The sequence below is a fragment of the Notolepis coatsorum genome (genome assembly GCF_963971535.1).
Source record: "Notolepis coatsorum genome assembly, chromosome: 4".
NCBI classification, from domain to species: Eukaryota; Metazoa; Chordata; class Actinopteri; order Aulopiformes; family Paralepididae; genus Notolepis; species Notolepis coatsorum.
This window is the reverse complement of record NC_140168.1, coordinates 83,443,431-83,457,489: the sequence shown is the minus strand read 5'-3', so window position 1 is coordinate 83,457,489 and position 14,059 is coordinate 83,443,431. Positions and strand designations below refer to the sequence as shown.

Genomic DNA, 14,059 nt, shown 5'->3' with positions numbered 1-14,059 from the left:
TAATACATGGCACTTTCAAATGTAAACAAATGCATGGGATCAGTGTGATCAGGGGTCCTATGTTCCCCCTCCCGGAAAAAAAGGCATGAGAAGGCTTACGTGTGCGTCCGACTCGCGTGGCACTGGGTCCGTCTCCGTCATGGTAGACGGGCACGACGGTGACGCGGTACTCCGTGTCCGACAGCATCGGCTGCAGCAGCAGGCTGGTCTGGCCCGTCGGAACTGTCCTCTGGGAGAGAGAAGACATGCTCGTATGAGATGACCATACGACACTTTTAGCAATTCCACAAACTGAAAATTGGTGGTTAAATACCTTTCTCTTCCTCTCTCTCTCTGTCGGTTTTTTTTTTTTTTCTTTTTTGGTCTTTTTCCCCCTCCATTTTCCTCCGATTTTCTCCCATCCCAATGTTAGTCGTATGCCAATTCCCAGTCCCTTCCTGGTCGCTGCGCTTTACCCCCCACAGTCAGATCATTTGGGAGAGTGGAGGCTACCACGTGCTTCCTCTGACACACGTCCAGCCAATCACCGCTTCTTTTCACCTGGCAGCGCGGATTCTCATTGAGAGGGCGTAGCGTGTGGGAGGACCACACTATCCCCCTCACGTCCAATCCGCGCTTAGCAGGCGCCCCGACCGAACTGTAGGAGTCGCTGTTTACAACGACCCGGACCCACCCCGCCAGCTTCTCCCACCCTCTGATACAGCCAATTGTATCAGTGCAGACGGCCAGCCAAGCTGGTGACAACCCCGGAGCTGTGAGCTGGATTCGAACAGGCGAACCAAGCTCACAGCTCCGGGGCTGGTGACGAACGCAATCTCCGCTCGACCACCTAACCGCCTTCTCTCTGTCGGTTTCTAAATAACTCTACCTCTCTCTACTCCACCATCTCTCTCTGTTTCTAAGTAACTCTACCTCTCTCTACCCCCTCTATCTGTTTCTAAATAACTCTACCTCTATTTACCCCCCTCTATCTGTTTCTAAATAACTCTACCTTTCTTTACCCCCCTATATCTGTTTCTAAGTAACTCTACCTCTCTCTACTCCCCTACTCCCTCTACTATTCCTCTATATCTGTGTTTCTAAGTAACTACATATCTCTACCTCTCTCTGTTTCTAAGTAACACTACCTCTCTCTCTCTCTCTCTCTCTCTCTCTCTCTCTCTCTCTCTCTCTCTCTCTCCCTGTTTCCAAGTAACTCTACATTTCTCTCTGTTTCTAAGTACCTACTTCCCATTCTCTCTCTCTCTCTCTCTCTCTCTCTCTCTCTCTCTCTCTAAGTAACTCTACCTCTTTTGTCGCTATCTCTGTTTCTAAGTAACTATACGCCTCTGTACTGCACTACCACAGGACCTAGCATGTCCTACCATGCTCTGTAAATAACTCATGTACAGATACCGATATGCCCTACTTTGTTTACTTGTTTATTGCACAATGTCGCTCTATTGGTTGGATTCTTATTATATTTTATTACTATTGTATTATGCACATCGTTGCGGGCAAGACCCCCCGCATTTCACTGTATACCTGTATGCCGTGACAAATAAAACTCTTGTATCTTGTATCTTGTATCTCTCTGTTTCTAAGTAACTCGACATCTCTTCCCCATCTCTCTCTCTCTCTCTCTCTCTCTCTCTCTCTCTCTCTCTCTCTCTCTCTCTCTCTCTCTCTCTCTCTCTCTCTCTCTCTCTCTGTTTCTACAGTAAGTAACTCTACCTCTCTATCTGTGTGTTTATAAGTAACTCTCTAACTTGCATCCTCTCTCTGTTTCTAATTAACATCTTATGCCATATTTTCAAGAAATTATAGATAGATACAGTACTTTATTGCCATTTCAACACATGGTTTATTGGGATTTGTCTCTGTGCAATGCTCATTCACCATAAAACAGTGAAAAAAACATACAGTATACAAACATACAATAAAAAACATACAATATAAAAACATACAAGAATACATACAATGCAAACCATGAAATAGAATATAGTATTTCACAAACATTTTAAAATGCTACAGTGCATAAAAGAGCTCAGTGCTCTATTTAAAGTGCATATTGCCTTAAAGTGCCTGTCGGCTAGTGCTAGCCCTTATAGTACAAAGTGCCTGTGCATTAGGGCTTGAGTTCAGGTGACGGACAACCTCGGGATATGTGCTATTCTTAAAATGAGATGTCCTACACCTGAGACTTTGGAGTCTTCTACCAGAGTGAAGGGGGTTAAAGAGGTAGTAAGCAGGGTGAGAGGGGTCACCGATCACCTTCTCCCCTCTCCGCCTGATGTGCGTGGCATATATGGAGGCCACAGAAGGATGATGCGCCTAAACGTACAAGTAAATGGACGATTGCTCCACTTCTACAAGGTTCATTTGCATGTTCATCTATGGACCTGGGGGAATGTGTTCCCAGTGTCAGAGATATTGTGTCTGTTACTATACTTGAGTACATTGTGATGAACCAAAAGTAGAATATAAATTATTATTATTATTATTCGTTTTTTTCCAATCTTTGACGGTGAATAACACCATGATAACATTCAGCAACTTCTTGAAATCAAGTATAGTAAAAAGCTAAGCAAATTAACAAAGGGCAGATGATTTACAGGGTTTTTTGTAGATACAGTACCGAATCTTGCCATCCAGACACATGTCATTTGAAATATGAATATAGAATATAGAATATCAGGCCTATAAATGACCTTATTATGGCCAAGTCATACATGTATGGATCGGCCCAAATCTCATCTTTCCAATGGCAGAGATAAATCTAGATTTAGTACCACCACACGGCTGTTACAGGGCAGCAAAGACCGTGAATGAAATCTACTGTAAGTACAGTTACTTTTGTATAATAATACTTTTTATATGTCCATAGCTCTGCCATTTTTTACCAGATTGCGATGCGTTTTTTTCTAGACATTCACAGAAAGGTAAAGAAACAACATACGTTGCATTTTATGGCAATAACGTTCAGGTTTGTTCAACCCGTGAGAAATAATCACGATTTTCACGTCAATATATCTTTTTCACGCCAAGCGGCTGCAGCTTTGACGGCGGCTGGTGTGAGATGGGTAGTGTAGTTTTATGACATTTCGACACTCATTCGAAAGCCCTGAGTCTCCTCTTTTTTAGAACTACAACGATTTCATGCTCTTGCGTCTAAAGCATCCGGTTTCCGATGCAATGCACAGAGATTTCTATAAGATCATATTTCGCTCATAAGACTTAAAATCATTGCTAAACAAACGTAGTGCTGAAAATATATACTTTGACTGATGTTTTGATAGGGGTAGGGTCTTTACTCTTGGCTACATTTGAAAAAGAAACACAACATCACTTAATACGGACTGTACTGATCTATTTGTGACGTGAAATAAATCTCGTACCGGTACCGGGCCAATCGGGCTTAAGAGGTTAACTCTCTACCTCTCTTCCTCTCTCTCTGTTTTCTAAGTAACTCTACACCTCTCTCTCTGTTTCTAACTAACTCTCTACCTCTCTTCCTCTCTCTGTTTTCTAAGTAACTCTACACCTCTCTCTCTGTTTCTAACTAACTCTCTACTTCTCTTCCTTTCTCTGTTTTCTAAGTAACTCTACACCTCTCTCTCGGTTTCTAACTAACTCTCTACTTCTCCACCTCTCTCTGTAGCTTGACTCTCTACCTTGCTTCACACAAACTTTCTCAGTTTCCATCCATTGTCTCTTCATCACTTCTCTCACACTTGCCACCATGTCTCTCTCCCTCTCACTCACTTTATCCTTTCTCTCTCTCCATCATTCTCACTTTCACTCTCTCTCTCTCTCTCTCCTCTCATTCCAGTTTGCATTCCGAGCATGTGCAGTCTAGCATCTACCGCCCCCCTCCCCCCCCCAAAATAACTACTTTCAGAGACGTGACAGGCTGACAGCCCAATACTACGGGGCTTGACAAATCAATTTGAGTCAAGTATGATGAAAACAGCTGCAAGTTTCTAAACTCCACACAAAGACACCAAGCTAGAAGCCACTATACCAAATGAGAACCCCCCTCCTCACCCCCCCCCCCCCCCACACACACACACTCTCACACACACACACACACACACACACACACACACACACACACACACACACACACACACACACACACACACACACACACACACACACACACACACACACACACACACACACACACACACACACACACATCCACACACACCCACCCCACACTTTCTAAATGCAAACACTATTTATAAGCTATTCCGCAGGCCAATCTAGTGTGTGTACAGAATGCTAAGCTGAATCACCTTGAGACACATGTAAGCGCATGATAAGGACAACGTTTAACTCAACTTTAGTATACTTTCTGAATACATAGAAAGTATACAAAGTATACCTTCAGAAAGTATAGTCAAAGTAACAGTATAGTCAAACGTATACTGTTTTCTTTTTGACTTGGGTTGTTACATACAGCCTGCTGATGTCTCCACCATGCCCTCACTATTCCTGCTGATGTCTCCACCATGCCCTCACTATTCCTGCTGATGTCTCCACCATGCCCTCACTATTCCTGCTGATGTCTCCACCATGCCCTCACTATTCCTGCTGATGTCTCCACCATGCCCTCACTATTCCTGCTGATGTCTCCACCATGCCCTCACTATTCCTGCTGATGTCTCCACCATGCCCTCACTATTCCTGCTGATGTCTCCACTGTGCCCTCACTATTCCTGCTGATGTCTCCACCATGCCCTCACTATTCCTGCTGATGTCTCCACCGTGCCCTCACTATTCCTGCTGATGTCTCCACCATGCCCTCACTATTCCTGCTGATGTCTCCACCATGCCCTCACTATTCCTGCTGATGTCTCCACCATGCCCTCACTATTCCTGCATGCCTACGGAACATTGCCAATAAATACATTTTATCCAAAGCACTTACACAACTTATGCCTCACATTCACCCATGCACTCACACATTCACACACCGACGGCGGAGGTGCCAACCTGCTCATCGGGAGCAGTTAGGGGGGTTAAGGATCTCGATATGTATTTATTTATTTATTTATGTATTTATTTATAAATGTATTTATTCATGTAGTGTCCTACAGGTCCAGTACCGGTGTGGTCTCAAATTCCAAAGCAGAATTCCGGTCCCAGTGTCCGTGTTCTGTTGGAGCTGTTGTCAAGGAAATGTGTATCATCATGTCGTCGTGCCTCTAGGCTTGGTTTTCTAAAGACCTTGGTCGCCATAGCGATGCAACGCTGAACATTCTGGAACTCTTCATACACCTGCAGCTGTTTAATCCTTCCTAGGTGTTTTGTGTTTAACTGACTACAGGCATTTGACTACAGGTATTATGCAATTACTGTTGTTGGCAGTATATGTGATTACAGGTATTATATGATTACTGTTGTTGGCAGTATATGTGATTACAGGTATTATGCAATTAATGTTGTTGGCAGTATATGTGATTACAGGTATTATACCATTACTGTTGTTGGCAGTATATGTGATTACAGGTATTATATGATTACTGTTGTTGGCAGTATATGTGATTACAGGTATTATACGATTACTGTTGTTGGCAGTGTATGTGATTACAGGTATTATACGATTACTGTTGTTGGCAGTGTATGTGATTACAGGTATTATACGATTACTGTTGTTGGCAGTATATGTGATTACGGGTATTGAGTCATTCTACAGAAACGCACACTTTTCTGTCCCCAGCCTTTGCAGAAAGCATACACTTTAAACAGACTTTGTAGTCACATTTAATTTATATATTTGAATAATGTAAATGTTCTTTGAACAATTATACCAATTTGAGGCAAGAATTTGGCAATATTTGTTTTTAATCAATTCCAAGTGCTTAGTGAGAAGTGCTTGTCCCCAATGTCATGTATTGAGGTTTAGGGGCATATTTAGAGTTTACAAATATATTTCTCTACCATTTTAAATGCAAGGATGTATACACCACTATCACATGTATGAAGTGGCTAACATAAAAAAATTAAATACCAACTAAATATTATAAATAATATAATGGAAATAGCTGCCCCCTGGTGTCATGTCACTGGTGTTACCGCTTAACAAAAATCCCTATTCTGAAAAAAATCCAAAGACTTGTGACATCACTTCCTACTTCCTACTTCCTACTTCCTGAAGAACTGTGAAGAAAGGTACATTGTCAGTCTGCTGTCTTTTTTCAAATGTTGGAAATGTTCTCATTTATCTCATAATTTTCTACGAGACATTTAGCTAGAGTCACTGGTATGGTATGGCCTATTTTTTAAGAAGATATCAATACTCAATAATCAATACAAATTGATTAAATTACATATTTGAGTGAGTTTAGCATGATTAGCAACATGTGGTTTGGTACTGTAGCTGCCATTTTGTAAAATACAGATTTCATGAAAATGGTCACTGGTGTTACCGACGCCGTCACTGGTGTTACTGCTCTTCATGGTAACACCAGTGACGACCAGTAACACCAGTGACTATCTTGTGTAAATAAGCTTTAGTAAAAGCTTTTAAAGAAGTTGTTATGCATACAATATAACTCATTAGTACCCATTTCATGATCACAACTAAATATAAATATAAATTATATAAATAAATATATATATAATATATATATAAAATAAATATATAAATATATATAAATATATAAATAACTAAAGTTATTTGACTTAATGTCAGTGATCATCTTTGGTTTTGTACTAAATACACCATTTTCTATCTCAAATAAGTAATTGATATTGAATAAAACAATCTTTAGTGTTTTTTGTGTCACTGGTGTTTTATTGTGTCACTGGTGTTAATGTGTTTTTTTGGGTCATATGAAATCAAAAGTGTCACATTTGACTTGTAAATGATTTTATATCAATTGACCTTTGCTTCATTCAAGAGTTAGGATGTTACAACAATACATTTGTATGACTGTCCTTCAAATATTGTTATTATTATAGCAAATATATGATGGTGTTAATAAGAAAACGTCACACAATCACACTTTTCACAAACCTGATTAAAATAAATAAATACATAATCTCCAACATTTTTGCATTATCATTATCCTATTGTGCCTCTGACTATATGTGCAGAATAGATTGTGAAAAAACCATTTCTAAAAAGACTTTACTATTGTTAAAGGTATGAGGTAACACCAGTGACAAAAAGATGGCACAAGCATTCTTTAAGTCAAAGTAAAAAAAAAATGTAATCATCAAGCTCTCATTTATGTGGATTCATAAAGTCAAAGGGTTAACCAATATTGTAACTTAAGTTTAAATGTAGGAAAATTAACTAAATTTTAAGACATGTTGCTATTCCAAAAGTGTGCGTTTCTGTAGAATGACTCTATTATACGATTACTGTTGTTGGCAGTGTATGTGATTACAGGTATTATACGATTACTGTTGTTGGCAATGTATGTGATTACAGGTATTATACGATTACTGTTGTTGGCAGTGTATTTGGCTACATCTATTATTCTATTACTGTTGTTGACAGTGTATTTGGCTGTAGCTATTATTCTATTACTGTTGTTGGTAGTGTATTTGGCTACAGCTATTATTCTATTACTGTTGTTGGTAGTGTATTTGGCTACATCTATTATTCTATTACTGTTGTTGTTAGTGTATTTGGCTCCAGCTATTGTACTATTACTGTTGTTGATATGCAGCCATTATGGTTACGTTAAGGTAAGGACCGCTTAACCTGCAATGAGTCTGCCTGGCCATTTTAGTTTTAGTTTTTGAGGACTGCATACTTTTTTTGCAAACCAAAAAAACATACTTTATACTTATAGCACATGCATGAGCCTGGTCTCTTTTGAAAGATGACATTCTGATTCCAGAAAGAAGATTCACTTTTAGTGCTAATGAAATAGAGTAACATAGGTCTGAACTTTTGTATAAAGTTGTATGAGTTGTATAAAAACCTTTTTTCAAGTTTTTCTGTAGTAGTTAGTAGTCCAGAGGTAGTATTTCCCCAGAAGGTGGTATGGCTTACAAATCCATACGGACCCATAGCCTGTAGTACTGTAGCCTGTAGTACTGTACATGTCCAAATTTCATAAAGATCCATTCAGAAATGAGTGATTAGGAGTGATTTTGGTAAACTGTGTACAAAAGAAAAACTCAGTTTTCTCATAGACTTCAATTCATTCGGCTGTTTTTCTCTTCCTGTTTTTGCTCGTTAGTTTTTCACCTACATATGTACATACATACATACATACCCAGATGGGGTATCATTGGAAAGCCACACTCATTGGCTACAACCCTCCACAATCATTTTCAAGATCGCCAAATGATTGACGGAACTAGAACCCCAAGAGTCGGGAGTGGTATTTTGAGCAATACCGTGTACTTTGCACAAGCCTCAAATACCGGGATGTAACTCGAGAACCGCTGAGCGGATTTTGTCGGATTTTGTCGCTATCGACAGGCAACAAATAAGCCTTAAATTTTAAATATATATTGTATTACAGCCACTAGGGGTCGCCAAAGTGCCGGTGGGCAAATCGTCCTAAAAAGGGCGCTTGCAGGTTAAGATTACTAATGTAAGTCTATTGAATGTCCCTGCAATGCATGAACATTTGGCTTTTTCACTCTACAGCATGTGTGTGTGTGTGTGTGTGTGTGTGTGTGTGTGTGTGTGTGTGTGTGTGTGTGTGTGTGTGTGTGTGTGTGTGTGTGTGTGTGTGTGTGTGTGTGTGTGTGTGTGTGTGTGTGTGTGTGTGTGTGTGTTTAACAGGAGCTGTCCACTGGTTCAGTGGTGCTGAAGACGTTGTAGCATCTAGGAGTGTGACGTGCTCAGGGAAAGGACTACTGCCAGGCTGCTCCCATAGATAGCCATCTAAATAGTAGCTATAGACTACAACACATGGTGATTCAGAACCAAATCAGATTGACAAACACAACCCACAGCTATTCCCAATTACTGTAAATCAGGAATCTCATCTGTGCAATCTGGAAAGCCTTTATTGCCTCCATGAAAAAACAATCTGCGCCCTAGATATATATATATTAATTGTACACGCGCATGCGCACACACACACATGCACACACATGCACACACACACACACACACACACACACACACACACACACACACACACACACACACACACACACACACACACACACACACAGTATAGATATAGATACAAGCATACTGTACGTGTATACTCATCTAAATGTATTTATTTATAAAGATTATATCCAACATTACTGTCTCTCTGTCTCTCTCTGTGTCCTCTCTCTCTCTCTCTCTCTCTCTCTCTCTCTCTCTCTCTCTCTCTGTATGTCTCTCACTCTCTCTATCTCTCTGTATGTCTGTCTGTCTGTCTCTCCCACTCTCTCTCTCTCTCTGTCTGTCTCTCTATCTCTCTCTGTCTTTATCTGTATGTCCGTATCTCTCTCTCTGTCTATATCTCTCTGTCTCTCTCATTCTCCGTCTCTCTGTCTCTCTTGCTCTCTGTCTCTCTCTATCTCTCTCTCTGTCTCTCTCTCCATCTCTCTCATTCTCTGTCTCTCTATTTCTCTCTCTCTCCCTCTCCCCCCTCTGCATCTCTGTATCTCTCAGTCCCTCCCTGTCTCTCTCGCTCTGTCTCTATCTACCTCTCTGGCTCTCTCCCTCACTCTCTCTGTCTCTCTATATCTGTCTCTCTATCTGTATCTCTCTGTCTCTCTCATTATCTGTCTCTCTTGCTCTCTGTCTCTATCAATCTCTCTCTGGCTGTCTGTCTCTCTCTGTCTGTCTGCCACTCTCTCTGTCTCTCTCATTCTGTCTCTCTATTTCTCTCTCTCCTTTCCCCACCTCTGCCTCTCGGTCTGTCTCAGTCCCTCCCTGTATCTCTTGCTCTGTCTATATCTACAGTACCTCTCTGTATCTCTCTCACTATGTCTCTCTATCTGTCTGTATCTCTTGCTCTCTGTCTCTCTCTATCTCTCTCTGTCTGTCTCTATGTATCTACCTCTTTGTCTCTCTCTCTCTCTCTCTCTCTCTCTCTCTCTCTCTCTCTCTCTCTCTCTCTCTCTCTCTCTCTCTCTCTCACCGTCTCCTCTGCTCGGTCGCCCCTGGCCGTGATGTAGGTGAGTCTATAGCTGCGGACGTTCCTGGCGTCGGCCATGGTCCAGGACACCTGCATGCTGAAGGTGGTCTCCTCACTGATCTGTAGGTTCCTCACACCATATCGAGGAGCTGGGAGAGGAGAGAGAGACAGAGAGAGACAGAGGGAGAGATAGAGAGATATAGGGATGTATAAAGAAAGAGAGAGATAGAGAGACAGACATAGATAGAGGGATATATAGAGAAAGAGAGCAATAGAGAGACAGAGAGAGACAGAGATATAGAGATATATAGAGAAAGAGAGATACAGAGAGACAGACAGACATAGATAGAGGGATGTATAGAGAAAGAGAGCGATAGAGACACAGACATAGATAGAGATATAGAGATATATAGAGAAAGAGAGAGATAGAGATACAGACATAGATAGAGATATAGAGATATATAGAGAAAGAGAGAGATATAGAGAGACAGATGAGAGAGAGAAATAGAGAGACAGGGAGATAAATAGACAGACATATAGAGATAGAGAGATATATAGAGGAAGAGGGAGATAGAGACAGACATAGATATAGATAGATATATAGAGAAATGGAGAGATAGAGAGACAGAGATAGATATATATATATAGATAAAGAGAGAGATAGAGAGAGAGAAGGAGATACAGATGAGAGAGAGACAGATAGATAGAGACATACATAGATAGGGAGATATAGATAGAGATATATATAGAGAGATATATATATAGAGAAAGAGATACAGATGAAAGAGAGATGGAGACAGAGAGACAAACATAGATAGAGATAGAGAGATATATAGAGAAAGAGAGCGAGAGAGAGAGAGAAAGAGATACAGATGAGAGAGAGAGAAAGGATAGAAGAGAGTCAGAGAGAGAGACATATACAGATGAGAGAGAACGAGAAAGGAGATAGGAGAGAGAGAGACATACATATATAGAGATAGAGAAATATATAGAGAAAGGAGATCGGAGAGAGAGGCAGAGAGAGAGACAGATAGGGGGGGAGCAGAAACGTCATTACAGATACATTTATGCATTTCTTTTATAAATATCGTATTCTATCATAGACCTTGTGTCCCAACATTCTAATGCCACACATGTGAGATGCTCGATCTGGAAGGGTTGGCAAGCGATGGTGTGATTTGTCTTTGAGACCCTGGTAGGCTATGGCTCAAATAGCAATCAAGTAACGAATGGCCGCATTTCCGTAGCGCTTTTCTAGTACATACTGCTACCTCTAAGTGTTAAGTGTTACAATGGAGCGGTCGCATACCGTGGGAATCAAACCCCTAACCCTGACAGTATCAAGCACTCTGACCCATTTGATTTATGACTATCAACAAGTCACTCATTGGCCATATTCACACGGCGGCCATTTTGCTCTGATGTCCTGCTCGCGTCTATGCCTTCTATAACGCCGTTCGGTTTCCGAGTTTCTCTGATTGGCCACTAAGCCCACGTGACCCTATGCTAGCACGCCCCCCAGTTATCGCTTACGCCCGCGCATGCGCATGAGCCACAACTTTACACTCTCGCGCTGTGAAGCGCCAGCGGGCCGATGCAGTGGTTTCTCCCCGGCTTCCGTGCGCCGCCTGCCGGCTTGACTCGGTCCAGCTCCAGCAGCAGCGGCCGTCTTCCGTTGTAGAAGCCCTTTCAATGACAGAGCTCTCATATTTGCGAATGCATAAACTATATCTTAAATTATGGCTATGTGTCTAATATGGCCGTGGCTTATCAATGACTTCGCAAATATGAGAGCTCTGTCAATTGATAAGCGACGGCCATATTAGACACATAGCCATAATTTAAGATATAGTTTATGCATTCGCAAATATGAGAACTCTGTCATTGAAGTGGGTGGTGGCAGCGTAACAGCGTTCACCCTGATGTAAAGTAGCGATTTTGTATTGGTTTGTCATGACAAACCAATTACATATGTGTAAAGAAACAACATATTCCAGTTAACGGTATATTTTTTTAATCATTCATTACGGTATAAATTAGGTTAACTGGAGCTGCGTATTGCTGGCTCTCATATTTGCGAATACAACAGCGTTCACCCTGATGTAAACAAAACAAGTCATTGATAAGCCACGGCCATATTAGACACATAGCCATAATTTAAGATATAGTTTAGGCATTCGCAAATATGAGAGCTCTGTCATTGAAAGGGCTTCTACAACGGAAGACGGCCGCTGCTGCTGGAGCTGGACCGAGTCAAGCCGGCAGGCGGCGCACGGAAGCCGGGGAGAAACCACCGCATCGCCCCGCTGGCGCTTCACAGCGCGAGAGTGTAAAGTCGCGGCTCATGCGCGGGCGTAAGCGATAACTGGGGGGCGTGCTAGCATAGGGTCACGTGGGCTTAGTGGCCAATCAGAGGAACCCGGAATCCGAACAGCGTTGTAGAAGGCATAGACGCGTCCTGCTCTGTTTGGGATTTTCTTTTGTGGCAACAGGGTGGAAAGAAATCCCAACCTGAGCGTGACATAAGAGCAAAATGGCCACCGTGTGAATATGGTCAATTGCATCAGACTTGCATCAGATATGATGGCAGAGTGGTGAAGTGACGTTTTTGACGACGAATCCATTTTTCTTCATTCAAGAGATATTTCCTTTCTCACTCACACAATAATAATACATTTATTTTATATAGCGCCTTACATAAGGTATCTCAAAGCACTTTACATACATTGCATTATAGTATATGGACAAACACAGTACATGGACGTTCACAATGACAACATGGTGCGGATACTACAGAGAAAGGGAGACAGCTTAGAGACAAGACAGAGAGAAAATAAATAATAACATTAAAATATAGGTGTGTGTACAGATGTGAAAATGTAAGTGATGCAGAGGTTGGAGGGTCAGGAGTGAGGGAGGGTATGTAAGGTTGAACAGGTGGGTTTTGAGGTGGGACTTAAATGTTTCTATGGATGGGGCTTCTTTGATGTATGATGGGAGTTGATTCCAGAGTCGTTCGGACAAAGAAGAAACAGACCAGTGACTACAATTGGATCCAGACCCTAAGTTGAGTGCCTTGCTCAAGGGCACGAGATCTTCCCTCACTCAACTAAGCCGTTCTGATTTGACAGTTTTGCTGACGTGAATATAGCACTGATTTGCATAACTAACGCCTCCTCTATGGTTGACAGCGACAGCAGAGAGAGTGGAAATATCTTCACTTCCTCAAACAGAACGAGGCAGAGAGAGAACGAGCGAGAGAGAGGGAGAGAGAGATAGAGAGGGAGAGAGAGAGAGAGAGAGAGAGGAGCTTCTGTCAGGGAAACAAACACACACGCATTTTACACACAACCTGACGGCACGGAGCTTCTCCCTGGTAGAGAGAGAGAGAGAGAGAGAGAGAGGGACCGCGGCGCAGGAGTGTGTGAAACACAAACACACACGCATTTACACACACAACCCGGACCGCGCGGGGGAAGCAGTGGAGAGATAACTTTATGCTCCGTGTCCCTCTCTCTCTCCCTCTCCCTCCCTCCCTCTCCCCCTCTCTCTCTATCTTTCTCTCTCTCTCTCTCTCTGTCTGCCAGTCGCAGACTGTGGGTGACTGTCACTCAAAGCGCTTATGGGCGGAGCCCATCCAAAAATAGCCTGAAATCCTGAGGCTGAAAAATTATGCTTTTGAGTACTTGATCAAAAATATAAAACAATGATTTTTTGAAAAAATAAAAATTCTGATGTGTTCCATAGACTCTCAGGAATTGTGTAAAGTTGCCCAAATAGTGCAAGGAATAGCAATGCATGTCCCCTTTAAGTTACACTCACCTTCTGTACTGGTGGTAGTGGTTAAGTTACACTCACCTTCTGTACTGGTGGTAGTGGTTAAGTTACACTCACCTTCTGTACTGGTGGTAGTGGTTAAGTTACACTCACCTTCTGTACTGGTGGTAGTGGTTAAGTTACACTCACCTTCTGTACTGGTGGTAGTGGTTAAGTTACACTCACCTTCTGTACTGGTGGTA

General features: G+C 41.9%; 1 protein-coding gene across 1 annotated transcript in view; it reads right to left on the bottom strand.

The window, feature by feature from the left end:
- The window catches only part of col14a1b (collagen, type XIV, alpha 1b), a 334,004-nt gene that overhangs the window by 160,417 nt on the left and 159,528 nt on the right, over nt 1–14,059 (bottom strand). Inside the window, exons 14-15 of the mRNA XM_084312005.1 lie at nt 10,044–10,189; nt 100–229 (exon numbers count right to left, since the gene is read on the bottom strand). Of these exons, the coding sequence (XP_084168131.1) occupies nt 100–229; nt 10,044–10,189 (276 nt within the window). The remainder of the gene's footprint in view (nt 1–99; nt 230–10,043; nt 10,190–14,059) is intronic.